This window comes from Poecile atricapillus, chromosome W, assembly GCF_030490865.1.
Source record: "Poecile atricapillus isolate bPoeAtr1 chromosome W, bPoeAtr1.hap1, whole genome shotgun sequence".
Lineage (NCBI taxonomy): Eukaryota > Metazoa > Chordata > Aves > Passeriformes > Paridae > Poecile > Poecile atricapillus.
Genome location: NC_081288.1, coordinates 105,457,524 through 105,485,463, shown reverse-complemented (window position 1 = coordinate 105,485,463; position 27,940 = coordinate 105,457,524). Strand labels below are relative to the sequence as shown.

Sequence of the window (27,940 nt, the reverse complement as noted above, 5' to 3'; positions counted from 1 at the left end):
AAACCCGGTCTCTTTTTTCCCCTGGAGTCCAGCCAGAATAAACATCCCCCGTTACTCCGGGGGGGAAAAGTAGCTTCCTTTGGGTCTTCTTCTTGGTCTCGAAGGACCTCCTGAACCCCTCATTCGACAGAGCTGGCCAGGATTACGTCGAGGGGCTAAGGAAGGGTTTCCTTCAAAAGGTCTCAAGTATGGCTTGACAAAATGCCTGCAAGCCCATTTCTGCTTAACAAAGGTCACCTCTGCAAGTACAATATTGCTACAGTAAAAAAACTGGGATGATTTGGGGTGGAAGAGGCAACCCCAAACAGATGCTTCAGATGGGCAGGAAAGAGCAAGGAAGGGAACTTGTTAAGAAACATTCAAAAAGCCTGAAAATGCAAATGCCACTGGGTCTCAGCAGAGCACAGCGAGACACACTGAGCACAATTCAGTCACCAGACTGAATTTGATGTATCAGGGGTATATCTGCTATTTGAACACCGGGGTGCACTCGCCTCCATGAAGAGATGAGAGATACCCTGCTGTACAGTCATTCCTCCACTTCAATGGAAAACCACTGCTTCTCTCACCATGATCCTGGATTTCAACTGATTTCTAAACCAGTAGGGCAATAAAATCAATTAAAGTAAGAAAACCTGTCTTTTTATCCCATTTTTCCAATTATTTATATTTGGACAGTTGGCATATCATCACCTTTCTCTGCCTCCTTTTCTAACCTTGACTGGACCAAAACTGACATATGACCAACCACAAAATATTCTGAAACTAAACATCTATAATGCTATATGGCTGCAAGCATTTAAAACCACTGAAACAGGCTAAAAATTAAGTTCTCTCTGACCCAATTTGTGTTCTTGCAGCACTATATCTAGTTTATTCCCAGTTTTTTGGGGGGGCTTTTCATACAGCAACAAGGATGGCTTGTTGATATATTTTATATATTAGTAAAGGCCTGTATGCACAAACCAGCCTTTGAAATAAGTCGTGATATTAAAGGCTAAAGTCCTTGAAACCTTCCTGCAGAAGAGAGAGTAAAGCAAAACAATATCCTTGTGTGTAGGAGAAAAAATGTAAACCTGTGTGTGTTAGCCAATAGTAGCTTGCTTTGCCTGCGGACCCTGTAAAACCCTATAAAAAGTGTGATAAAGATAGAAATAAACGGTGTTCATGTTTACTTCTGTGAAGGCTGGTGAATAAACTGGTGGTCTCAATATTTGGCGCTCGAACGGGACACCCTGCGGGCAGGGGGGCTTCGGTGGGTCCACGCACGGTGGGACGGAGCCTTGGACGGAGGTTGGTGGAGCAGATCTGAGTGCAGATAGACGCTGCCTTGGATCGGTACCAGATAGGCAACCTGAGTGCGGTGAGACGCGGTATGGTTAGATGTGGAAATTCAGGTTGCTGGGGGAGATCGAGGGGCTGGGGCATAGTAGAAGGGTCGCAACCTTCCCTCCCGCTGTTTGCTGCTAGCATGGAAGCGGAATGTGCAGCGGCGAAAAAACTACTTCTTAGCATCCTCATTGAACGAGGCGAAGCAGCCCAGGAAAAAGACCTGGATATGATCATTATATGGGCTAATTATCACGGGCATTTAGTAGTGCCACCACTGCTCTTTGCAGTGAAGGAACAGATGGATTTTAGGGTTCTGATATGGGAAACGGCAATTACTGAAAAGAGCAAGGACACTGTGTCTCTCGGTCGAACTTGGTGGATTGTAATTGATGCCTTATAGTTATTTTTCTAGAGAAATGAAGATAGCCACAACTGAAACAGCTGTGATAGAACACTGATGAACACCTGCTTGTGGATAGAAGTGAATGCATTCTGTGACACCCTTGACTTCATCGGGAGTTCTATTTGTTGCAATCTCTGCAGTTTTGTTTGTTATAGCATTCTTATTTTTCAGTGTTTCCAGAATTTTAAGAAGATGTACCATTGCTGAGGATCAGCTGCCATGGGGGAGGCTTCAGATTAAACCAACTGCTGAATGGTTTAATTGGTCTGGTACCTAAGGCTTCTGATCATTTGCTTTGTACAAATACATTTTAATAGTTTGCTGTACTGTAAGCATCTCATAGCTGCTACTATTGAGAACCTTGTTTTAGAAATATGTTAAGAGGCATCTTTCCAGTTTAAAGCCTAAGGCCCTGGCCAAGCCTTGACTTTACCTGGACAGAATGTTTGCCAGCAGATCCAGGTGTTTTCTGTCCCAAATCAGTATTTGAGTCAGTTTTTGACTCAGTAATTTGACCCTATTAATATGACAGCTGGATCAATTTTGAAGTGGGCTTGGAGAATCATTTCCGGAGGTGATTATCCAATCCTTCACTGATGATTTTTTGTTGTTTCTGTTTGTTTGCTAACTATGGGATGCTGGTGCAGTCTTTTAGTAATTAATAGTAGTTTTATATTACATGTGCTATTAATAATGTTTATGATTTGATTGATTTTTAACTGTTATAGGTTCTTATTAATTGTGTATATGGTTTTGTGTTGATGTTGATGTTTATAACAGAAGTACATCTCATTTTTTACTTTTTTTTAAGAAAACGGGGGAGATTGATGCCCTAAAAGCATTTTGATTAGTGTAATTCATTAACTTCAAGGGGAGAAGTGTCTGTGTTTTGTTGGCAGGTTCAAAAAGGTCACCTGTCCATCTGACCAGACTGTGTGCCTCTGAACACATGAGACCCAGTGAACAGAGAAATCACCACACAGCCTTGGTACTCCAGACATGGATCAGAAGTAGACCTGTCAGGACACAGTTGTGTCTAAACACTACACAGACAGTTGCCAACAGAAATTTTATGTTGTTATTATGATGTTGTGTCTCTACCAATTTTTTTTCAGTTATCTTCTGTTTCAAGATTTAGAAGGATCTGAAGAACAACTTGAACATCAAAGCCCTCAGTCACCGATCAACTGCCAGCTGACATCACGGAAGCAGTGAACGTTTCAGGACTGAATTGTGTTAGAGAAATTCTGTAGAAGATCTAAGAAAAGTGTAGAGACTCCATCTAACTGTATATAAAGCAAATTGTAGTTGTGTGTTTAGCCTTTCAGCAAATTGCTTTCATGCTTAGACTACATATACCAGAGCACGTGTGTTAAAAGTAGTTAGATAATAGTTTAAGATAAAGAGTTTAGCCTGTGTAGTAATTGTTATGTTAGTATAAAGTATAAGTATTCCCCCTTCAAGAGGTAGTGTAAGCATCTTTGAAAGTTCATTTAACGTTAAAGTTTTAGCTGTGAGTTTGCAAATATGATGTCATTTACATGGAACCAACTGCTTATGGTAATTGTGTTGTGTATAGTCCTGACCAACTGTCTGCTAACTAACATCCAAAAGCGACAGAACATATGGGTCACTCTGGCACACTGAACTGGCCAAAGGTCAATATGTCTAAGCCTAGCCACACCTGGAGATCCTTTTTGCACCTGTCTCGCAGGAGTTCCTGAATGGGATCCTCAAGCATTTAAAGGTTTAGTTAGTAATGAGACTCGACTGAATCGATTGGCAATGTTGCAAGAGTGCAATCGCACTGTTAGCTTCACATTAAGACAACTTGAAGCCTGTTGGCAAGCAAAAATTACCAAAGTTCTCAATGTTACCATACAGCCCTCAGAAGAATTGGACTTGTTAGGTTCCACCAATACCTCAGGTGGATGGATAATGTTTGAACCCCCGACAAAAAGTCATTCTAACAAAGTAATGCAGCACTGGAATGCAGTCAGCCCTATAGCTGATCTCATTACTACCATTGAAAGTAAAGCCTTTATTCGTGGTGCAATCTCACAGGACAATTACCAAAGTGATTACCTAGTTCCATATTCCTAATCTGTGGAGATAGAGCATGGAATGAAATTCCTGCTAATCCACATAGAGGTCCCTGTTATCTTGGGAAACTTACTTGGTTCCATCCAAGCTTACACCAATTGCTGAATGTAGCTGATAAAATGAAAAACATCAAACAGTCAAAGTGAAGCCTGAATGAATTAAGGCTTAGCAACTCTAAAAAGGCTCGCTTGTTAGACTAAGAAAGAATTGAACTTAACATGCACAATGTTAAGTGAGCTTTCAGCCGATGTGAGTAGTGTACATCATGCAGTATTACAAAATTGAGCTGCAATTGACTTTTTGCTCTTAGCACAAAGACATGGCTGTGAGGAGTTTGAAGGCATGTGCTGCTTGGATCTTACTGATCATTCAGCTTCCATCCATAAACAACTACAACAGCTACAAGATGGGTTACATGCCCTGAAAGAAGATAGTGACCCCATTGGAAGTTGGTTCGCCAGCTGGGCCATCACTGGATGGTTGAGGTCTCTTGTGCTAGAAGGGGGACGGACTTTACTTATAATGTTAATCAGGATGACAGTCTAAGTTTTATGTTATCTTGTCTTCATAAGAGTATAGAATGAGTCACATCCAAAGCCTGGTTTGTGCAAAAAGAGAAAGGGGGAATTGTTGATATATTTTATATATTAGTAAAGGCCTGTATGCACAAACCAGCCTTTGAAATAAGTCGTGATATTAAAGGCTAAAGTCCTTGAAACCATCCTGCAGAAGAGAGAGTAAAGCAAAACAATATCCCTGTGTGTAGGAGAAAAAATGTAAACCTGTGTGTGTTAGCCAATAGTAGCTTGCTCTGCCCACGGACCCTGTAAAACCCTATAAAAGGTGTGCTAAAGATAGAAATAAACGGTGTTCACGTTTACTTCTGTGAAGGCTGGTGAATAAACTGGCGGTCTCTCAATAATGGCTCCCTCCCTATGAGAAGTTAACTTTGTAAGAAAGCATCATGAAAGTCGAATACACAGAAGCATATGAAACTTGAGAAATTTTACATGATTGTCCAGATTCTTCTGAGAATTGTCAAAAGCTTCCTATGCAGGAAAAAAAATGTGAGGAAAAGGGCACTCAGTACCAGGCTTTAGGACCACACACTGAGGTATTTGTGGTGATTAGTTGGCAGAGGGACACTTTCCAGAGGTGCCAAGATGATCTCTTCAATAACCTAGAGATTATGCTGACTCTGCAGAAAGATCAGCCTCCATGTTTAGGTGCTAAAGCTTAGTCCATAAGAATACCCTTTTTGCCCCCTCACCCAGACCTGGAATATGCTTCAAATTTATAGATCAACATCAGGGCTAGGGTTTCCAGATCAGTAGTTTTCCTTTGGCACTGGTGACACTAAGTGCCTAACTAGTTGTTCCAGCAGAATTAGAGGACATTCAGAGTCAAGTGTCTAGTTTCTTTAGAGGAGAGGGGAAAAAAAGGCACCTCAAACCAAGCCAAACAAAATAACTGTCACATATAGGTAAAACCTTAGAAAAGAAAGGCCTTGTAAAATCATGGTTCAGATCTTGTTACTTCAGCTAAGTATAGCTAGCAGCTAGCCTGATAAGTTCCCATGCAAAAACATCTTGAGAATGAAAAGTTCGTTAACATAACAAACTATTATTGTTGAGAAAAACAAGTGCACCTGTAGTAACAAGGGATCTGTTCTATGAGAATCAGTAGAAAAAATATGTAAACATTGCTAAAGAGAAAAGCTTTGACTGACATGTACACTCACCATTACCAACCAGTGAACTAAGTTCCTAACCAATTGGAATTAAACACGGTGCCTTCTGATAACCATATAAGCTGTGTGCAAAAATAGATTGGGCTATGATGGAAAAAGAAACAGGTGTCATTGTCCGTTTCTACTATGACAAACAACTAACCAGAAATTGTTCCCTGTGACAGTGTGATCTTACATGCTAGCTGGAAGAATAATCCTAGAAATATACATCCTGCCGTACTTCACCAAGATTTGTTTTTCTCTGTATACTTCCACTTTTCGAAACCCCTAAAATAACCAAAGCAGTAAGTTGACATCACAGAACAACACAGGCACCATTACATCTTTAAAAAACAACGAACAACTCTAAATAAAATATGACAGCTCCTTTGCTACTCCATAGTTTATAATTTCACCATGAACTGATTGAGTTTAAGCAACCAACCCACAAGGGAAGTAGAATTATGAAACACCTGTAGTGGTTTAGATTTGCCAATTTCATTTCCCGGCTGGTGCACCAAATAAATGTCGTTTTAAAGCAACAACCAAAAAATCAATAGAAAACTTACTTATTTCTTACTGTGAGATATGGATTAGAAGAAGAGCAAAACAGGCTTAAAACTTAAAAGGAACAAAGAAAGTTTATTAACAAAAACTACAAGAATAAGAAACCAGAATAAAACCTCCAGAACAACCCTTTTCTCCCCCACTACCCAACCATTCCCTTGTTCACATTACAACATAGAGACAGAAAAAACTTTGGTGTTTAAAACAGTCTCAATTCTTGCTATAATCCTTTCATCAGTCTTTGTAGAGAAATGGAAGTCTTCTTCTGCTAATCTATGGAGTTACTCACAAGAAAGCTATTTCTTTAATAGCTTTCTATTTCTCTGATGCCAGCTGCCCGGAAATTCTGCCATCAGTTTACTCCACCCATTTCACATCACTCTGAGGTGTGTTATGGGTCAAATGAGTCTAGGGATGTCATTTTTAAGGATGAGTTATTAAAAAGCAAAAGTTCTCTTCATCTGTTTTTGTGAGCCCCTCTGGAAACAGAAGTTTTCTCTTTGCCTCTTAACGGCCACAAATCTTCAACTGTTACTTCTCCCCCTCTGTTCCAGCATCTCACAGTATCACAACCACTTTACCATTTGCTCAAAATCCACACTTTGAACGCTCCATTCCTCCCAATATACTCTGTCATGAATTAAAGGAGATTTTTTCAGAACACTATTGTCCATCTCCATAGCTTTAACAGAAAAATATTTCAGCTTATTAAAGCATCTCCTTATTCTCTCTTTCCCATCTAAAACTTAATTCCTTTCTTCACTGTCTTTGATGGTTTTAGGGTGTCTCCTTACATGTTGATCACTCCCTCTCTCTCTTCCTCTCTCTCTGGGAAAAAAAGGATTAATCTGCAAGTCTCATCCGGGTACTGAAAGAGTTAAAGTCTTGCTCAAGCTGCAGATGTTCATGGTGTCAGGTTTCAGTTCAGCGGCAGAAACTGCAAACTGAGTCAGGCCTGCCGGCTCTGCTTTTCTCCCCCCCACCCTCCACGGCCTTGTCCAGCCTGGTGGGGGGGGAGGGGAAGGAGTACGCCGAGCCGAAGCCTGTTACCTTTTCAGAAGCCAGAAACCAAAGAGAACAAGAGATTCCCGGACTCACATCTTAAAGTAGGTGTTCACAGGTTGATCTCACTTTTCAGTGGTCAAAATCACTGCCGGTTCTCAGAAATGGCTAGTAATTGGTCAGGAGAAAAAACTCCCATCAGCCTCCAGCAGTTTCAACTTCCCTAGCTCCCAAAGCTTACCTTAAAGGTGCAGAACTTGATATATATATAAAGCAGGAGATTGGGAATACCAATATCATAAAGTCACCCCAGGACACACCACAAAAAGATCTGTTTGTGAATTATGCATGTCAGTGCTCAGTGCGAGTAAATTATACTTCTAAGACAGGTGCATGTCTGGGAGACCGCTTAACAGGATTTTCACCAGGATGGGAGGGAACTGTATTCCTTGTAGGATTTTCATCCAAGTGTCCACTACCAACCAGAAATTAAGTCCAAGTCTCACTGCTTGGCATTACTGATGAAGATATATAGTACAAAGATGAGAGGGACCGCAAAGACACATGCGGACTAGCTCTACGCAATCTGGCAGGAACTGCATATGGGACTAGAGCTACTTTACAGTGGTGGCTGTGATCTCTAGCAGACACAGAACAAAGCATGTCACAGCTTTGTCATTCTTCTCATCTTCAGCCAATGTAGTGGTTTAGATTTGCTAATTTAGGTTTCTTGGCTAATGTACTAAATAATGTGGTGGGTTTAGTGCTGCCTAAAAATTACTAGTGCACTTATGTTTTGTTGTGAGATATGGATTAGGAGAAGAGAAAAACAGGCTTAAACTTCAAAAGTTATAAAAAAACTTTATAAATAGAACTAAAAGAATAAGGAGAATTAGAATAAAACTTCCAGAACACTTTTACTCTCCCTGACTAACTTCTTTCCTTTCTCAACTGACAATGTAGAGACAAAACCTGGGATGTTAAATCAGTTACCAACTATACAATAGTCTTTCATTAGTTTTTGTAGGGAGGAGTTTTTTCTTGCCATGTCATGGAAACTTCTCTACAAGAAACAGTTCTCTTGTGGTTTTTCATTTCTATGAACAGCAGCTGCCTGGGAAAAGTTATGCTATCGTGAAATTCTTCCTATTTTCACAGCCCTTTTATAGTTGTGTCCATGGGCTATGAACTCATGGGGTATTATTTTAAGGATGAGTTGTTTAAAGGCAAAGGTTCTCTTCATCTGTCTCTGCGATCATCTTCATCTCTGGGAACAGAGGTTTTCTTCTCTCCCTGGGGGCAAAAGGTCGTCATCACTCTCATCTCTCTCTATATCTAAGCTTTTCATGGGATCACAGTTACTTCAACATCTGCTTGGCTTTATCAGTGGATGCCTTTGCTCACATCTACAGTTTGAATACTTCATCCCCACATACTGTCTCATGAATTAAAGGAAATATTTCAGTGTATCATTGTTTATCTCCATGGTACTACTAAAAGAGCTTTCAGCCCCATTAGGGCATCTCCTTATTCTCCTTCTATCTGAGCCTTGACTCTTTTTTTACTGACTTTGGTGTCATCGCTCTTTTTATCTCCCTGGAGAGAAGATTAAGGTCTGCAGGTCTCATCTGTGTAGTGAAAGTGTTAATATCATGGTGATGGATTTCAGGCCTCGCTGGGCCCCTCCCTCTACCCGGCAGCCACTGGGGAGGGAGGGGCGAGCAGTCTTACTTTGTCCTAGAGCCGTCAGTACAAGCCAGGGAAGGCTTAGTGTCAGCAAGATGTTAGCAGCTGTGGCTTGGCCCATCCTGTGGCCAGGGCTCCCCCAACCTCCTGTCCCCTGCCCGAGAGCCACTGGGGTCTGACTCGCCCCCGCCCCCCCCCCCCTCCAGGCCATGAGAGAGGAGGGCTGGCCCCACCAGAGCTCAGTTACCTTCTGAGACCAAAAGCCAAGAAAAAAGAATTTGCCAGGCCTGCTGTTTTTAAAATGTAGATCTCACAGAGGCGGATCTAATTTCTAAATAGTTTAAAATGTTGTCAGTCCCCAGAACTAGACATCTATTAGCCTTTCCCAGGCACAGAAGAATCTCCCAACAGCTTCTCTCAAAAAAAATCACTTCTGTAAGTAGTTTCTTACTTCTTCCCCAAATGTCAATCAATGAAAAACCAGCACAGCTAACTACCTATTTGGCACCAAAGTAGTGAGATACAGGCATACTCTGCTCCACTGGTGACAAGGGCATGGGAAAGGCATTTATTCCAGCAGAGGACAGAGGTGTCAGTAACAACCCAAGCTTGGTGCCTGCCAAAAGGCTAGGAGGAGCACCTTTGAGTCCTGCATTTTAATGAGTATTAGGTAAGACCACCACCCTGGAAGGCACACACTTCATGGCTGTATCTGGACGTTTGACCTATTCCCCCACCCAGTCCCACATGAAGTTTGTGGGAGTTTGATTGCAGAAGACAGCAGAGGATTCGAGGAAAACCTGAGCCTCTCCTACAGCAAACAAGATGACATGTAGGAAATATTTTATATTTTAGTAAAAGCCTGTCTGCACAAACCAGGCTTTGGTATAAGTGGTGATATTAAAGACCAATGTCCTTGAAACTCTCCTGAAGCAGAGAGAATGAAGCAAAACAATATCTTTGTGTATGAGAGAAAAAATGTAAACCTATGTGTATTAGCCAATAGTAACTTGCTAAGCCTGTGGACCCTGTCAAACCCTATAAAAGTGTGCTAAAGATAGAAATAAACGACGTTTGCCATACTTTTATGAAGACTAGGCTGAATAGTCTGAGCGGTTTCTCAATAACAACAGATGCTGCTAGCTCAATGTGAGCTAACAGCAAGTTATCTTGCTACATGGAAAGCTTTCAGCTTGCATTAGACAAGTCCAAGATGCACTCTTTAACCTCGGAGGAAAAACAATCCAGTTTATTTATTCCATTGGCATATTAGAGGAGATGGCTAACCAGAACAACTAAAATGAGAAAAGTTTCCACAACCTGGGAAAAAAGAGGTCCTGGGTTTTAGGCAGTTTATGAAGAACCCATGAGCTACCACAGCAGCATACTAAGTAATCTTTACTCATCTGGAAAATTGATAGATTTAGTTCATTTTGAAGGACAAGAACACTCATGTCCATAGTCCCCATTTCCTCTCAGCAGCTCTGTAGACCCTCAATGTAATATCATCCTGCAATAGCCACACTGCAGAACAGCCTATACAAACTCCAGTTGTGCAAGCTGATACCTGGGAGAAGCAGAAAAGGAACAGTGGATAAATTTTCTATGGGAACTGCTGAAAACTACAATTCAAATACAAATGCATTTTTGAAGACTCCTGCACTTTGGGCTTGATGGGCAATACCCCAGGGGAATCTGTCCCTGGGTTCCAATGAGAACATATTAAAATTACTATACTCCTCTATGTATAAACATTGTCATTAGACTTGTACTTTTAAAAAATAAGATTAACCCAGACTAGGGCCAGGCTCTACAGATAAGCTACTACTTTATCTCTTACAAATATTTTTAAATTACAAGTAGTCCTCACTCCGAGTAATGGAACTAACACAAAATATCTGAAGACACACAGCTCCTAGACTTTCACAGAAAGTCCAGAAGCAACCATGCCACAAGAAAGGAAACCTATGTCACAGCAAAGAGGAGGAGGCACATGGCCAAGACAGCCTAAATGTGGGGGAAGAGTAATTTGGAGTAAATACAATAAAAAAAGGATTTAAAAAACCCTTCATATAAAAGATCAAGGAGATTAAAGCAAAAATAATGGTTCAAAAAGATGTACAAGACTGTTGGAGACCAACAGAAAACTGCCAAAAAATAACTTGCATTTCAACCAGAAGTCAAGAGCATCACACAATTTTGTTTTTAAAATGGTAAAGTGGAAATCTGTGTCAAAGTCAGCATTTATGAAGAGTTATCATTAGCTCCAGAGACCAGCATAATTCCCATGAAGTCCTGATGGAAGGGGGCCTCCTGCCACAAAGAGTTTCGTTCCAGATGAGTCGTAGCAGTGGGTATAAACAGCATTTGGGAAGAAATGTATGTCAGAAAAATAATTTCTCCAGGTTTCATCGTGATTCTGTTAAAGGAAAGTTTAGATTATTACTGCTGCCAAACAAACCCAAAACCTTGTTTCACAAAAGCAGAAGGTCATTTCCAGAGCCTAAAAAGGGACCTTCTCTGTTAATACTCCTGAAGCTTCAGACAGATCAATAACAAAGTTGTCCTGAAGCTTTTTCTGGGGACATTGGGGCCAAACATTGGAGGGGGGAGATGAAGGGTAGGGAAGATATCAAGCTTCATTAGTTTTTAAAGTTACATCACACTGATATAAAGGATAATGGAGAAAAGTTAGACAAAGCCATTAACTACTTTATGATAACACAGGAAATTGAACTCAAGTGCCTGCCACGGCATTACCTCAAGAGGATAGTTTCTAATATTGCACACAATTAAATTAAATCTCTCTTGCTTTGAGTACCACATTAGAGTAGCACATTTTTGAAGAAAGACAATGAATTTTGTGTTTGAGGTTCTGAAAACTAGAAGTTAGATTACATTAGAAAATATAAAGATATAAAATCTAGTTTATTTATGAATCAGTGCATAAGAAAAGTAGTCAGTATGCTTTACACTTGAGCAACCAACCATTCAATACCCTTTCATAAAGCTTTTATAGAGAGCAATACTGCAGCACTTCTTACTTTTCAAGATTAGTTATTAGTTACATGATCACTGACTGGGACACATTTCATATAATAGCTTCCATTACTACAGAAAGAACCAGTGTAAACTCCTGTGTAAAGGGTTTCCTACAACTATAAGCTACTCACCAGCCAACCTTTCCCAGTAGTCAACTTTAAAATTTCACTTCCTCCTAATTTCTGCTTCTGTCCATGGCAGGCACATGGGGGCTTTTCATCCAGGAACCTCTGGGCTCGGATATCATAAAACAATAAGGAACCTTGCCCGGTTCCCACTGTGATGATGTGCTCATAGAAGCTCACCGATCGAATACCTGTCAAAAAGAGAAGGGACATACAATGCAGTAAAGAAAATGGATGCTTTTGCTCTGCAGTGCTACTGTTTGATGTCTAAAATTTTCTTTACGAGAAATTTTCTTTTTCTTTAATACTACCTACTAGTAGTATTCTCCATAACACACAAGTTTGAACCACACACTGCTATGGAGCAGTGCAGACAAATCTCATTGATGCTATTGAAACAGCAGTTTCAATTACATATACTACTTCCTTTCTCCTCTGATGCCATCAGATACACTGATGATGTGTAGTAAGAAGCTTAATTCTTGTTACATGCAGTCACAAGTTGGAGACAAAAATTATGGCTCAAGTTTTCTTGATCATCAAACAAACAGCATGTTTTCTTGTATGGAACCTTCTTATATAGTGGGTTCAAAACTCCTAGGTCTAGACAACTGATTGGTCAAGGTTTTAGCACTGCCCAGCTCTTTGACCAGTGATATGTCTGCTTTCTGGATTGAACATGATTGGCTGATGTCCCTGCTTGGGTTTGAATCCAACCCATCCCTGCCCCATCCAGGGATTGTTTTACTTCTAGGCTAGTTGAGTTTGGGGGTCCGATATGGCCAAATTTATTTGGCAGCTGTAGGCTACCTGCCACTGACAAATTCTCAACAGGCCCCAGCTCTGACAGATAAACAAAGATCATAAGCCATTTAGGATCAAGAGTAGTTTTGTTTTGTTCACAAGCCTCTAAGTGAACACACCATGAGTATGTGGGCAGCAGACAGAGGCAAGAACATCACATTAGTTCCCTTCACAAGCTCACACCCTATCTAGCTATCTGCCAAAATGTGATAAGTGACTATGTGAGAAAAATTACTGTCCCAGCTGCTATCAAGTGTGCTTTGCTGGTCAAGAGGCTAGCTGTAAGCAAATATAAGCACTAGTCACTTTGCTGCTAAGACAGATCAGGATTTTAAATAATTTTGAGGCTGTTCCTACTCAAATATTCTCATACTAGCACATCTTACTTCATAGCTAGTACTTTTAGCACTTAACCCAGCAATAAAAACAGACTAAGAATACTATAAGCAAAGCACCACCATGTTACACCAGCATATAGGAAGCTACAAGTTTCCAATACAAACAAAACATTCTAACACAATTCAGTTATGCCATTAAATTGAGGAAAAGAATACATTTTGTTTTCACAAAATCTTAATCTGAAGCCTCATCTTCAGATTAAGATTCAGATTAAGCTTCCTGCACTCTTGGAAATAGTCTTGAGGAGATTCTCTATGTAGGAATTTGCAATTTGCAAAATGTCCTGTTATCTCTATTGTATAAAAGGTTTGTTCTGTATAAGTACTCAAACAACTCTTCTATGCAGATTTAAACCCCACCACATCTATGCTTCTCTTTGCTGTACGTCATGAAGGCAGGTTATAAACTACAGCTTTTTAAGTCCTCTTTAAAGTACCACTAAATTGCATCCTAAACAAGCATTCAAACAGGAAGGGAAAAGAGTGAGTTATGTCAGCTACATCCATGTGTCAACTGCTGTCACTGTACCAAGAGGGGCTGAATGTCACAAAATTTGTGACATGATGGAATAAACCCAGCAGTACATGTGACAGCAGACATCCAAGAGGTGTAGATGCAGTTTACCCTTCCCCTCTGTACAGTCCTAACTAGAAACACATCCTCTGTCTTCCATCTCCACAACTTGATGTTACATCCACAGCTGCCAGCATCTGTTAAACACGCTTAGAACAGACAAGGTCATATTGTTGTGTTCTGGATATGAGGTGAAGTCTTGGCTGCAGGCTTAACAGGTGGGAAACCACTGTGAAAGTCTCACACCTGCTGAATCTCTAATTCAGAGAACTACAAATGCATCGGAGCAAGTTGGGAAACATCTCTTCCCCTTCATTGTTGTTCTGAACCAGGTTCTTTCACCTGGTGTGCAAGAAGCCGATCCCCACAGAGTCAAGGTATTTGATTTATTTACAGCTCTGATCAGAAAGGGTGCTGGGCTGTAGATCCACAAAATCAGCACACTGAGGCACACTGTTGAGGGTTAGGTGGGAATTTTTACCCATTATGTGCTGGGAAACCTAACTACCGGTACTTAAAGGTGCTCACGAAGGACAAAGAGTAGCCGGGCCCAGGGTGGCGGGGAAAGGGGCAGAAAAAGGAGAGTGAGGACAGTTTTTGGCTGGCTTTTTCCTCGGCTTCGGGGAAGAAGGACGTTCGTGCGCTGGGTCGCGGAGCTGCTTCTTCTCCTTCTCCCCTCTTGGTTGGTGGCCTCGCACCCGCTGTCCTGCCAGGCATCGCCGTGGAGCTGCTGATCCACCTCATCCACCAGCCCAGGATCGCAGCTCGTCCCTGCTGTCCCAGCTGACTGTTTCCTCGGAGCCCTGCAGGAGCACCGGGACTGACTGCCCGAGGGGTTTGTGAAAACAAAGCCTCTCCTCCATCCCGTCTCAGCCGAGAAAGCTGTCCCGGGGTCCCTGGTTCTGTTTTCTTGTTATTGCTGTAGTTATTGTTTGTTTGTTTACCTGGTTATACTAGTAAAGAACTGTTATTCCTATCCCCAGATCGCTGCCTGAAAACCCTTTGATTTCAAAATTATAATAATTCGGAGGGAGGGGGTCTACATTCTTTCATCGCAAGGGAAGCTCCTGCTCTCCCTAGCAGACACCTGTCTTCTAGAACCAAGACAGATTTTGGCGCCCAACGTGGGGCACTGAGAGAAAAAGGGCAAAAAAAAGGAATAACAGTTCTTAAATAACCTAACTTTTGTGTGCTGGATTTAGAAACCTTGTTAGGTAGAACCATGTTGTTTAGCTTACCCAGGTTTGTAGGCCATGTGGTCACAGCTATATTTCTCCCATTTGCTGCACCTTACCTAAATATGGGTCCTATAACTAAGGCTACTGTGGCTATTATCCAGCTTGTTTTGTGGGTTGATAAGGTGAAGAATTCATGGATGTTTAACGTCCTCTGGACGGCGGGCTCATGGATTCAGAGCTGTCACACACTAACTGGATGGTTTTCAGGTTACTTTAATAATGGTACCTACTGGGAGAAAAAGACAGCTGGGGAAATTTTCTCCCAACCTTTCACCCAGTTCCTTGGGCCTACCCCGCCAGTTTTCAAAGGGCTAAAATCTTCTCTGGATGCTAATGACATCATACAGTGGCTGGTGTTGCTGATAGGCCTGTTCTACCTAGCCTTCAGAGACAAAGGGAAAGAGACCGGAGGTGCTGCCCCAGAGCCTGCCCCTGCCCCAGAGACAGGGAGTGGTGCTCCAGAGCCTGCCCCTGCCCCAGAGACTAGGGGTGCTGCTCCAGAGCCTGCCCCTGCCCCACAGCCCACCTCAGAAATGAACCACCCAGGGTGGGTGGGGGTGCTGGTGAAGGAGATACATGAGATAGGCCAGATGCTAAAGGAGTGCATTTACTCAGCTGCTGGGAAACCCTTCCCCTGCCCCAAAGAGGGAGAGTCTGATGGTGCAGCAGTGGAACCCACAGATGTTACAACCGTCCAGGTTCCAGCTGAACCACAAGGGCAGTCACAGCCAGCAGCTGTTGCCCCTGTAGAAACAAGGAAGTCTAAGATGAAATCACAGCACCCTGCTGATAAGGATAAGAAAGGAGAGTCCTCACAACCCACAGGGGAGCCAGAAGTTGAAATCATTACTGAGTCTCTGACATATGACAGTCTCCGTAAGTTACAAAAAGACATTGTGAGGCGGGGGCGTGAGCCTTATACCACCTGGTTACTTCGGGTCTGGGACCTTATGGGTACAGGCGTGCAGCTGGATGGTGGTGAGGCAAGAAATGTGGGACCCTTGACGCAAGACTCAGGTGTGAATCAGATATTCGTCAGGGAGCAAGGGCCCCTTTCCCTCTGGGAGCGGCTTTTGATGAGTGTAAGAGAAAGGTTTGTCCATAGAGAGAGAATGGAGGAGCACTATCATAGAAGGGAATGGAAAACCATTGAAGAAGGGATCCAACAGCTGAGAGAAGTGGCAATATTAGAGGTCCTTTTTAGAAGGGGTGGACAGCATGATAATGACCCCGACAAAGTCAGGTGCACTGGGCAGATGTTGTGGAGTCTAGCAAATCTAGGGCCACGTGACTACACCACCTATATTACAACGATTAATGCCGATAACGGCCGAGAGACGGTGGGTTCTGTTGCCACCAGGCTTAGAAATTATGACAGTATGGTCCATGGCCCACATCAGGCTAAGATTTCTGCTGTGATTAAGGAACTCAAAGAGGAGATGAGGGAAATGAGAGAAGAGATGAGGAAGAGCAGTTCCCATATGGCACCAGTGCGGGTCACAAGCCCAAAACTCCAAGCCCCACGTCCCCCAGCTAGAGAGAGAGGGTACACCTCACGAACTGAGCTGTGGTTCTTTCTACGTGACCATGGGGAAGACATGAGAAAGTGGGATGGGAAACCCACTTCTGCCCTGGCAGCACGAGTGCGTCAACTCAGGCAGGGAACCAGTAACCAGAAAGGTTCCACTAAAGTGAAGGTAGCCTCAGCCTCCTGTGACGAAACTGCCAGATATTACAGAAAAGAGGATGATCCCCTTGAAGAAACCTCTAGCATGTATGCCCAGGGAGGAGAAGATGACCAGTGCTAGAGGGGCCCTGCCTCTAGCCAGGAAGAAGCACGGGAAAACCGGGTCTTTTAGACGGTGTGGATCCGATGGCCTGGCACATCAGAGCCACAAAAATACAAAGCTTTAGTTGATACTGGTGCACAGTGTACCCTAATGCCGTCAGGACATGTGGGGGCAGAACCTGTTTCCATTGCTAGGGTGACGGGGGGATCGCAGCAATTGACTCTGTTAGAAGCTGAAGTGAGCCTGACTGGGAAAGAGTGGCAGAAACATCCCATTGTGACTGGCCCAGAAGCCCCGTGTATTCTGGGCATGGACTTCCTTCGAAATAGCTATTACAAAGACCCAAAGGGACTCAGGTGGGCTTTTAGAATAGCTGCTGTGGAGGCAGAGGACATTAAGCAATTGAACACCTTGCCTGGACTATCAGAGAACCCATCTGCAGTAGGACTCCTGAGAGTGGAAGAACAGCGAGTGCCAATTGCCACCTCGACGGTGCACCGCCGACAGTATAGGACAAATCGAGATGCTGTGATCCCCATCCACAAGATGATCCGAGAACTGGAGAGCCAAGGGGTGATCAGCAAAACCCACTCACCCTTCAACAGCCCCATCTGGCCTGTACGCAAGTCTGACAGAGAATGGAGATTGACTGTGAACTATCGTGCATTGAATGAAGTGACTCCACCGCTGAGCGCTGCCGTGCCAGACATGCTGGAGCTCCAGTATGAGCTGGAGTCCAAAGCAGCGAAGTGGTATGCCACTATCGACATTGCTAATACATTTTTCTCCATTCCCTTGGCAGCAGAATGCAGGCCTCAGTTTGCCTTCACGTGGAGGGGAGTGCAGTACACCTGGAACCGACTGCCCCAGGGGTGGAAGCACAGCCCCACCATCTGCCATGGACTGATCCAGGCTGCCCTGGAAAAGGGTGAGGCTCCAGAACATCTGCAGTACATTGATGACATCATTGTGTGGGGGAACACAGCAGTGGAAGTATTTGAGAAAAGAGAAAAGATCATCCAGATTCTGCTAGAAGCCGGCTTTGCCATCAAGAAGAACAAAGTCAAAGGACCTGCTCGAGAGATCCAGTTCCTGGGAGTAAAGTGGCAAGATGGGCGGCGTCAGATTCCCACTGAGGTCGTCAATAAGATCACTGCAATGTCTCCACCAGCCAACAAGAAAGAAACACAAGCTTTCCTAGGTGCCATAGGTTTTTGGAGGATGCACATTCCTGAGTACAGCCAGATCGTGAGCCCTCTCTACCTGGTTACCCGAAAAAAGAATGATTTCCACTGGGGCCCTGAACAGCAGCAAGCCTTTGCTCAGATCAAACAGGAGATTGCTCATGCAGTAGCCCTTGGCCCAGTCAGGACAGGACCAGACGTGAAGAACGTGCTCTACTCTGCAGCTGGGAACAATGGTTTGTCCTGGAGCCTTTGGCAGAAAGTGCCTGGAGAGACTCGAGGCCGACCACTGAGATTCTAGAGCCGAAGCTACAGAGGGTCCGAAGCCAACTACACTCCTACAGAGAAGGAAATCTTAGCTGCCTATGAAAGAGTCCAAGCCGCCTCAGAAGTGATTGGCACAGAAGCACAACTCCTCCTGGCACCCCGACTGCCAGTGCTGGGGTGAATGTTTAAAGGAAAAGTTCCTGCTACTCACCATGCCACCGACGCTACATAGAGCAAGTGAATTGCCCTCATCACGCAGCGCGCCCGTATTAGAAACCCAAATCGCCCTGGGATTTTGGAGATAATTACAAACTGGCCTGAAGGTGAAAACTTTGGTCTCACTGATGAAGAGGAGCAGGAACAAGTGACACGGGCTGAAGAAGCTCCACCGTATAACCAGCTGCCAGCAGAAGAAACACGCTACGCTCTGTTCACTGATGGTTCCTGTCGCATCGTAGGGATGAACCGGAAGTGGAAAGCAGCCGTATAGAGCCCCACACGACAGGTCGCAGAGGCCACTGAAGGAGAAGGTGGATCAAGCCAACTTGCTGAACTCAAAGCTGTTCAACTGGCCCTGGACATTGCTGAAAGAGAGAGGTGGCCAAAGCTCTACCTCTACACAGATTCATGGATAGTAGCCAACGCTCTGTGGGGATGGTTGGAAAGGTAAAAAAAGGCCAACTGGCAACGCAGAGGAAAGCCAATCTGGGCTGCTGATGAGTGGAAAGACATCGCCACCAAAGTAGAGAAACTGTCTGTGAAGGTCCGTCATGTAGATGCCCATGTCCCCAAGAGTAGGGCTAATGAAGAGCACCGAAACAATGAGCAGGTAGATCAGGCTGCAAAGATAGAAGTGTCAAAGACAGACTTAGATTGGCAACACAAGAGAGAGTTGTTCCTAGCTCGATGAGCCCATGACGCCTCAGGTCATCAGGGTAGAGATGCCACCTATAAGTGGGCACGAGACCGAGGGGTGGATCTAACCATGAACAGTATTTCTCAGGTTATCCATGACTGTAAGACGTGTGCCACGATCAAGCAGGCCAAGCGGCTGAAGCCCCTCTGGTACGGTAGGCGGTAGTCCAGATACAAGTATGGGGAGGCCTGGCAGATTAACTACATCACACTGCCCCAAACCCGCCAAAGCAAGCGCTATGTGCTCACCATGGTAGAAGCCACCACTGGATAGTTAGAAACCTACCCTGTGCCTCATGCCACTGCCCGGAACACCATCCTGAAACTTGAAAAGCAGGTCCTTTGGAGGCATGGCACCCCTGAGAGGATTGAGTCAGACAATGGGACTCATTTCAAGAACAGCCTTATAAACAGCTGAGCTAGGGAACATGGCATTGAGTGAGTGTACCATATCCCCTACCATGCACCTGCTGCTGGAAAAGTTGAACGGTGCAATGACCTGCTTAAAACCAGCTTGAAGGCGCTGGGTGGGGGAACTTTCAAGAACTGAGAGATTAATTTAGCAAAAGCCACATGGTTAGTGAACACCCGAAGTTCCACTAACCGAGCAGGCCCTGCCCAATCTGAGCCCTTTAGAACGACAGATAGAGATAAGGTTCCAGCGGTACATATGAGAGGTATGCTGGGAAAAACTGTTTGGGTTAATTCTGCCTCCAGCAAAGACAATCCAATCCGTGGGGTTGTCTTTGCTCAAGGACCGGGTTGCACTTGGTGGGTGATGCAAAAAGATGGAGAGACCCGGTGCATACCTCAAGAGGACCTGGTTTTAGGGTGAACTACCCATGACACTGTGCTTGTATCTGTATCTGCATGTACATATGTATATAGTTAAAGTAGTATGTGTTAGTGTATAATTTAAAGGTTTAATATTTGATGTAACATTTTGGTATGGGAAAAAATTCGGGGTGGATAGTGTTGAGGGTTAGGTGGGAATTTTTACCCATTATGTGCTGGGAAACCTAACTACCGGTACTTAAAGGTGCTCACGAAGGACAAAGAGTAGCCGGGCCCAGGGTGGCGGGGAAAGGGGCAGAAAAAGGAGAGTGAGGACAGTTTTTGGCTGGCTTTTTCCTCGGCTTCGGGGAAGAAGGACGTTCGTGCGCTGGGTCGCGGAGCTGCTTCTTCTCCTTCTCCCCTCTTGGTTAGTGGCCTCGCACCCGCTGTCCTGCCAGGCATCGCCGTGGAGCTGCTGATCCACCTCATCCACCAGCCCAGGATCGCAGCTCGTCCCTGCTGTCCCAGCTGACTGTTTCCTCGGAGCCCTGCAGGAGCACCGGGACTGACTGCCCGAGGGGTTTGTGAAAACAAAGCCTCTCCTCCATCCCGTCTCAGCCGAGAAAGCTGTCCCGGGGTCCCTGGTTCTGTTTTCTTGTTATTGCTGTAGTTATTGTTTGTTTGTTTACCTGGTTATACTAGTAAAGAACTGTTATTCCTATCCCCAGATCGCTGCCTGAAAACCCTTTGATTTCAAAATTATAATAATTCGGAGGGAGGGGGTCTACATTCTTTCATCGCAAGGGAAGCTCCTGCTCTCCCTAGCAGACACCTGTCTTCTAGAACCAAGACACACACAAAGGCCTACTTATAAGGTTACAATGTTAGGCTATTAGCACATCTTACTTAAATCACTACTTGCCTAAGTTTCTATTGGCTTATCCTTTGTCTGCTTCAATTTAAAGGCATAGTGTCCCAAGAAATCATGGCACATACTCGATGAGTAGTGGTTTTTTTGTGAGTAGAGGGTGCCTGTGCTAGGGGTGTGTTTTTTATTATTATAATGAGCAAAGTTCATCACTAGGGAAAGTTCTCACCACAGAACCAGTGAAAACCAGGGGTTTGTTGGTTCATCATTAAACATCCTGTATAAGAAAGGTATTATCTTCTTTGTTTTCCCTCCTCTTCAAGGACTTAGTCCATTAATTTTCTGTCTTCTATATTCCCATGGTTATTGCTTCTATTGCTTAACTGCTTTGGATGGAATATGAAAGAAATGGCATATACTTTTCAATGCAATTAATAAAAAGCTATAAAATACAGAACAACTGTGAATCTTTCTCTAATTAAAAAAAATTGAAGGAAAACTGAAGGAATCCCACTACTAAGTGGATGTTTAGAACAGGCTTTCAAGAACAGCACTTCAAATTGGCTCCTAAGGGGCTGAAGTACCTCAGATTAATCATTCCCATCAAACTAAAAGCACCACCTGTGCCTAGAACTGATCACAATAAGCTCTTCTACATTCCCAGCACTCTACCACCTGTAAGCCTGTACTATTTGGGTCAACAAATTGAGTCTTACTCCTGAGAGGCAGGGAGCTCTACAAATCCCAGAAGGAAATGAAGATGCAGTAGTATGTCCTACAAAAAAGTACACACAATCTGTGCTGTGCAAGCTCTGTCCACTGCATTAATATTGCTGCCTTCAGGATTATAAAGTCAAGGGCACACAACATTGCTCTGAAGGCAAATCAAGCAGAAAGCAGTCACTCTCAACGATCAAGAACTATAGTCCAGGGCCTGCACTTTCCCGTACAAATGCTAAGAAAAGCAACTCTTACAAGGTGAACTAAAAAGCATTAGCTACTTTCTCACATAGAGAAGACAGGGTTATACTAAGTAAAAAACACCCTCAGTTTGAGCCTTACTAAGTGACATTTCTCTGATCTGCTTTTGTATACAACACTAATGAACTGAAGTTAATATGGACTTACCATGTCCAACAGTTGCATTTAGAAGCTGAGAGCACATTCAAGTAACACTTAAAAGCACTTAAAAGTCAACCCAGATTTCAGTCTGCAAATCAATGAACAGCCTACTTTCTAGAGGTATTGCACCACTCCAAGTCCCAGTGAGGTCAACAGACATTTTTAAGACTCAGTATCTTGGGAATTAATATTACTTAAGTGCCTCCACCACCACACACACACATACAAAAAAAAAAAAAATAAAAAAAAATCTACTATGCAGAATAGAAAACAGTATTGAACAAAGGTTTTCTCTAGACATGAACTAGCACCCCAGAGATACTCCCTACACATAGGTCATCCCCTCAGCAGGGATGATCACATAATTCAAAATAGAAGTTTTGAGCCACCAGTCACCACTAGGCACCACACTCCAGTGTCCTGGTATTTCTTCCTTATGATACTGAAAGGTGACAGTGTCAGGACCTTCACAGAGCCCTCACTGACAGTGGGTCAAGACAAGGGGTGTTGATGGCAAGATATTCAAGTGACAAACACGAGCTGGTAAATTATCTTTTCTCATATTATAGAAACTTCTGTATCTGAAAGAAGCAGACTGACATTTTTCAGACAGCACTGTTCAAAGTCCAGTAACTACATAAATAAAAATTTCCTAATCCTTGCCTTCATGCATTTTTTTTTTATAAACTTGCCCAATGAAGAGATGAATGCCTAGTCAAATAAGGACTGCAACTTATTAGTCTGGGATTAATATGGTTTCAAATGGGCATCACAACACAGTGCCTTCTCATCCTTGAAAATAACGGGTATGGGAAGAAGCTTATGGGACCATGTACCCTGCAAACCCTCAGCCTTGACTCAGGTGTAAGGTTCAATTGGACATGCTACATTCATATCAGAAAAGGAAAACAGCACTAAAATCTGCAACTTTTTTCTTAAGAGTAAGCTTTTGTATATTTAAAGCAAATAAATACACACTGACAATTAAGCGTCTCACTCATGACTTTAAAATTACAAAGCAAGCATTCACTCACAGCACCGACTCCCAATATGATAGGACAGAGCAGACAACATGGGTTTTTTCTGTCCCCAGAGAAAAATGTGAGAATAGACAGTATTAATAGTGGTTCAAAGACTGGATTTGCTTTGAAATGAAGTAAAACAGAATAAGACACAGTAAAAAATAAGCAGAAATAAAATGCACAGTGAAGTTCAGTAATAAGTAAAATGCATACTTTTAAAAGTTCAATAATATTTGGATGGCGTGAAATTTAGTTCATAAAAACACTGATGTTGTCCTTCACTAGATTTCAGAGTTGCTTTTACATTTGGTTTGTTGGTTGCTCAAGGAATAATGTCATAACAGCAAAACCTATATATGCTATTAATAATTTAGTCTATCACATGAAAAAAACCTTTGTATTTATTGGAAGCTTATCTTACTGTAGTCTTAAAAACTACTTCTGCAAACAAACCATTTAAAGCACCCTTTGACAAGTTTCTTACCACTGCCTCGTTCTTTGGAACAGACGGATTTAACATTGTGAGAAGGCTGCCTTGGATCCAGAAAGGAGACATGTGCCTGTGATCCTACTGCATACACTGACCACTCCTGACCATAAGCCAAACACACATTTTCCCTGCAGTATGGCAACTTTGTGGAAAGTAACTAGAAAAAAAGGAAAGACAAATCAACACATTATGAAAAAAAGAGCAAAACACTAACAGAACAATTCCGTAAACTATGTTGCAGTGAAAAAAGCCAAAATGCAGCTAAAAAATAAGTTCATCACAACAATAGAAGTTTAAGAGAAAAGCAACCTGACCCAGAGAAAAAACAACCCCTGAAGATTAGATGCCTTAGCTGAATAAAACTGAGATGATAAAGGCTGAACCATGTATTAGTCAAAGAACAATGGACATTATGATATAGTGTTTTATATCTTTCTAAGCTGCTATTTCTTCAGCAGGTGTACACAGACATCATCTCAGCTGAAAAAGCTTACTTCAAACAGTAGTATAGATATTTGTGGGTTTGATCTACAATTACACAAATAATTGCAACTTCCTTTATGAAGGCTACTAATTAAGTATCAATTATACTCTCTATGGAACAGTTCAGCTCACCTAGAAATGGCAGAAAGTTAAGAGCACCTCTCACCCTTAAAAATAAGGTGAGTAGCAAGTTTCTTTCCCCAAGTTCTAATTTTTAGGACATTGTATTTTACTTAAAGATTTATGTGTTTGTTGTGGTTTAGGAAAGGTATTCCCCAGTTTAGTGTTCCCACTGAATCACCACAGACTATGCACCGCTTGCTCACTTCCCCCCACCTCACCCTGCAGCAGGCTGGAGAGGAGAATTGGAGGCAAAAAAAGGTAAAGGCCATGGGTTGTGATAAGAACAATTTACTAGAAACAGCAATGAAATAAGAAAATGAACAGTAAGAACAATAATACTAAAAGCAGAGTGTACAAGACAAGTGAACGATTCACACGCAATTGTTTGCTACATGGAATCCAGCACCACCCAACCGTACACCCCAGAAAAACAAAAAAAAATGCCACCTCCCCTCTGCCCATGGCATGAGGTGGTATTGAATAATCCCAGGGTCTGGGCTGTGCCCCTCCCAGCTGCTGCAAAAATTGACCCTGTCCTGGACGGAACCAGGACATTATCCAACCCTTATTCTATACCATCTAAATCACACTCAGATACTATGCCTTCAAAATATATATATATACACACACACACACAAGCATAGGTACCATTCCCTTAGTCAATGGCTGTCCATTCAAAATGTCTTCCAAGACAGGAGGGCTGGCGTGCTGTCAGCTGGTTGCGGCATCAGGACCTCATGACTAGTGTATCTGGAGCAATCGATCCTCATTTTCCATGGTAGTTATGGCACACAGTAGCAGTGGCGTTCATCAACCAATATTAAACAATTCAACATTACAGACTGTTCTCACCCAAAAATCAAATCCCTTTGAGGTACACATTGCATTCCACCAACCCTTTTGTCCTGGTTTAGGGCAAATTTGGGAGAAAAACTCCAAACGGAGTCCCTCCAGAAATCAAATTTAAGCAGCCCCTCCCCCTGCTGGTTCAGGAAAATATTTCCTTGGACAAAAGTGGAAAAAACTGTTTATTTAACAGAAATTGATTAATATTAAACAATAAAACCTCTCGGTGTTGGAAGAGATGGCAAATCCAGAAAAGTCCTTTTCATGGGGTGTAACTCATCTCGCTCAGTCTCTTATCAGTCCCTCTGGCGCTGGAAAGTGTCGAGGTCCAGGCCCCGATGGGCCACAGGCGTGAGCTCCCAGGGTTTCTCTGGGTTTTCAGTCCAGAGCAGGTTTGAACAGATCCAAGAAAAAAGGATAAAAAACAGTCCAGGGAATTTCTCTGCCTCAGCTAGCTGAAAACTAAAATGAAGTAAAAGCAGAGCTCTGTCCCACTGTCTGTCCGTGCTGCAGACAACACAGTATGGAGCAGCATGTGGGGGAGTGAGTGCTGTTTCTGGAAACAAACTGCGTGCTTCTTCTTTCTCCCCCTTCTCTCTTGCAACCAGTCTTAAAGGTGCAGAACTTAATATGTAACATAAACAGAACAGGCGATTGTGGATACAAGCATCATAAAGTCACCCCAAGACACCTTTGCATTACACACCAAATGCACCCAGGTCCTTGAGCAAAAACAATCCCACAGATGGATTTGCCTTTCCTTGAGGCAGGACTGACCCAAACTGTCTTCCCCAAGACATTTCTCATATGCATCACAGGAACTTTATCCCCTTCTATGGTGTGTGAAGGTTTTGATAGAGAAGAGCCAGCTTGATTGGTAGAGCCTCTAGAGTTAACTAACCAGGTGGACTTCACTAAATGTGTATACTAATGTTTGAAAAGCCAACTTATACCTAAGCAGCGATGCCTTGACACATTTCAGCAGACCAGATGAGTTTCCCTCTATGTTGCCAATTGGTCTTTTTCTGTTGGTCCAGCCACCTCCACAAAGCATTTGCTACCATCCACTAGTCAGTGTAGAGGCAGAGTGCTGGCCACTTCTCTCATTCAGCGATACCTAAAGCCAGCTGGATGACTTTCAGTTCTGCAACCTGACTTGATCTATCTTGTCCCTTGGTAGCTTCTGTGACTCACCATGTAGGACTCCATATGGCTGCTTTCCATGTTTGATGTATCCCTACGATATGGCAGAAACCATCAGCAAAGAGAGCGTATTACTTTTCATTTTCTGATATCTGATTATATTGTGGGGCCTCCTCAGCATGTCACCTTCTCCTCTTCTGAAATTAGTCTGAAATTTTTGCCTTCAGGCAAGTTTTTGATGACTTCCAAGATCCCTGGGTGATTATGGTTTCCTATTCGAGCTCATTGTGTGATCAGAGCAATCCACTTGCTCCACGTGGCATCAGTGGCATGATGTGTGGAAGGGACTTTTCCTTTGAACATCCAGCCCAGCACTGGCAGTTGGGGTGCCAGGAAGAGCTGTGCTTTGGTGCCAATCACTTCTGAAGCAGCTCAAACCCCTTCATAAGCTGCCAGTATCTCTTTTTCAGTTGGGATGTAACAGGCCTTGGATCCTTTGTATCCCTGACTCCAGAACCCCAGGGGTCATCCTCGAGTCTCCCTGGGTAGTTTTTGTCAGAGGCTCCAGGAAGGATGATTCTCCCTGGCTGTGGTGTAGAGCACATTTTTCACATCTTGTCCTGTCCCAACTGGCCCAAGGACTACTGCATGAACACTCTTCTGGTTTAATTTGTTCAAAAGCTTCTTCTTGTTCAGGACCCCACTTGAAATCATTCTGCTTCCAGGTCATGTAATAGAGAGGGTTTACAATCAATCTGACTGTAATCTGGAATATGCATTCTCCAAAAACCCACAGTGCCTAGGAAAGCCTGTGTTTCCTTTTTGCTGGTTGGTGGTGACATAGCTGCTATTTTGCTTATCATATATATTGGAATCTGATATTATCCATATTGCCATTTTACTCCTAAAAGCTACATTTCCTGGGCAAGTCCCTTGACCTTACTTTGCTTTATGACAAAATGTGCTTTCAGGAGGATCCAGATTATCTTCTCCCCTTTCTCAAAAACTTCCTCTGTTGTGTTGCCCCATATGATGATATCATCAATGTCATGGGGTGACTTTACATTTAAGGTGGTTTTAGGAGCTAAGGAAGTTGAAGTTGCTGGTGGCTGATGGGAGTCTTTCCTCCTGACCAATTATCAGTCATTTCTAAGAATTGACAGCAGTTTTGACCATTAGAAAGTTAAGTCAACCTGTGAACACCTCCTTAAGATGTAAAGTCAGGGCACTCTTGCTCTCTTTGTTTCCTGGCTGTGAAAGGTAACAGAGCTCTGGCTGGCCTCCCGTCCCCTGCCCAGCCCATGCAGCCCGGGCAGGGGTTGGGCTGGGCCCAGTGTCTCCCAGCAGGGAGATGGGGGCCTGCAGGGCTTGCCCTGGGCTCTGGCCGGGCCAGGCCGGTCCCTGGCTTGGCTGCAGTTTTTGCTGTGACGGAATTCACTGAGTAAAGAAAGAAAAAAAAGCTCTTGATCTGCGGCAGGCTGAGACAGCGACCACACTCTCCAGAGCAGCCATGAAGAATCTTCCATCGCAGACAGCTCCAGCTCCTGCTCCGGCAGAGATCACAGAACCATCTACAAAAGCCTGGGCAAGATTTTAACCCTTTCATTACCCAGATGAGACTTGCAGATTAATCCTTTTATCCAGAGAGAGAAAAAAAGAGTAATTAACATGTAAAGAGACCTTATAAACTATCAGAAACAGTAAAGAAAAGAATTTAGCTTCAGAAAAGGTAGAGAATAAGGAGATGCTTTATAAGCTGAAATATTTTTCTGTTAAAGCTATAGAGATGGACAATAAAGTCCTGAAAAAACTCCTTTAATTCATGATAGAGTATATAGGGAGGAATGGAGTGCTCAAAGTTTAGATTTTGAGCAAAAAGTAGAGTAATTGTGATACAGTAAAGTGCTGGA

At 43.2% G+C, this 27,940-nt stretch overlaps 1 protein-coding gene across 3 annotated transcripts in view; it reads right to left on the bottom strand.

Moving 5' to 3' along the window:
- Positions 1-6,211: 6,211 nt before the first annotated feature.
- Positions 6,212-27,940, bottom strand: part of LOC131591499 (DDB1- and CUL4-associated factor 12-like) — a 58,567-nt gene continuing 36,838 nt past the window's right edge. The window contains exons 7-10 of one of the 3 annotated variants that reach the window (XM_058862284.1): positions 23,430-23,592; positions 11,996-12,180; positions 11,097-11,241; positions 6,212-10,389 (exon numbers count right to left, since the gene is read on the bottom strand). In XM_058862284.1, coding sequence (XP_058718267.1) covers positions 10,328-10,389; positions 11,097-11,241; positions 11,996-12,180; positions 23,430-23,592 — 555 coding nt within the window. In that variant the 3' untranslated portion in view covers positions 6,212-10,327. Of the gene's footprint in view, positions 11,242-11,995; positions 12,181-23,429; positions 23,593-27,940 lie in introns of all 3 variants that reach the window. The other 2 variants (XM_058862282.1, XM_058862283.1) reach the window with 2 other exon arrangements.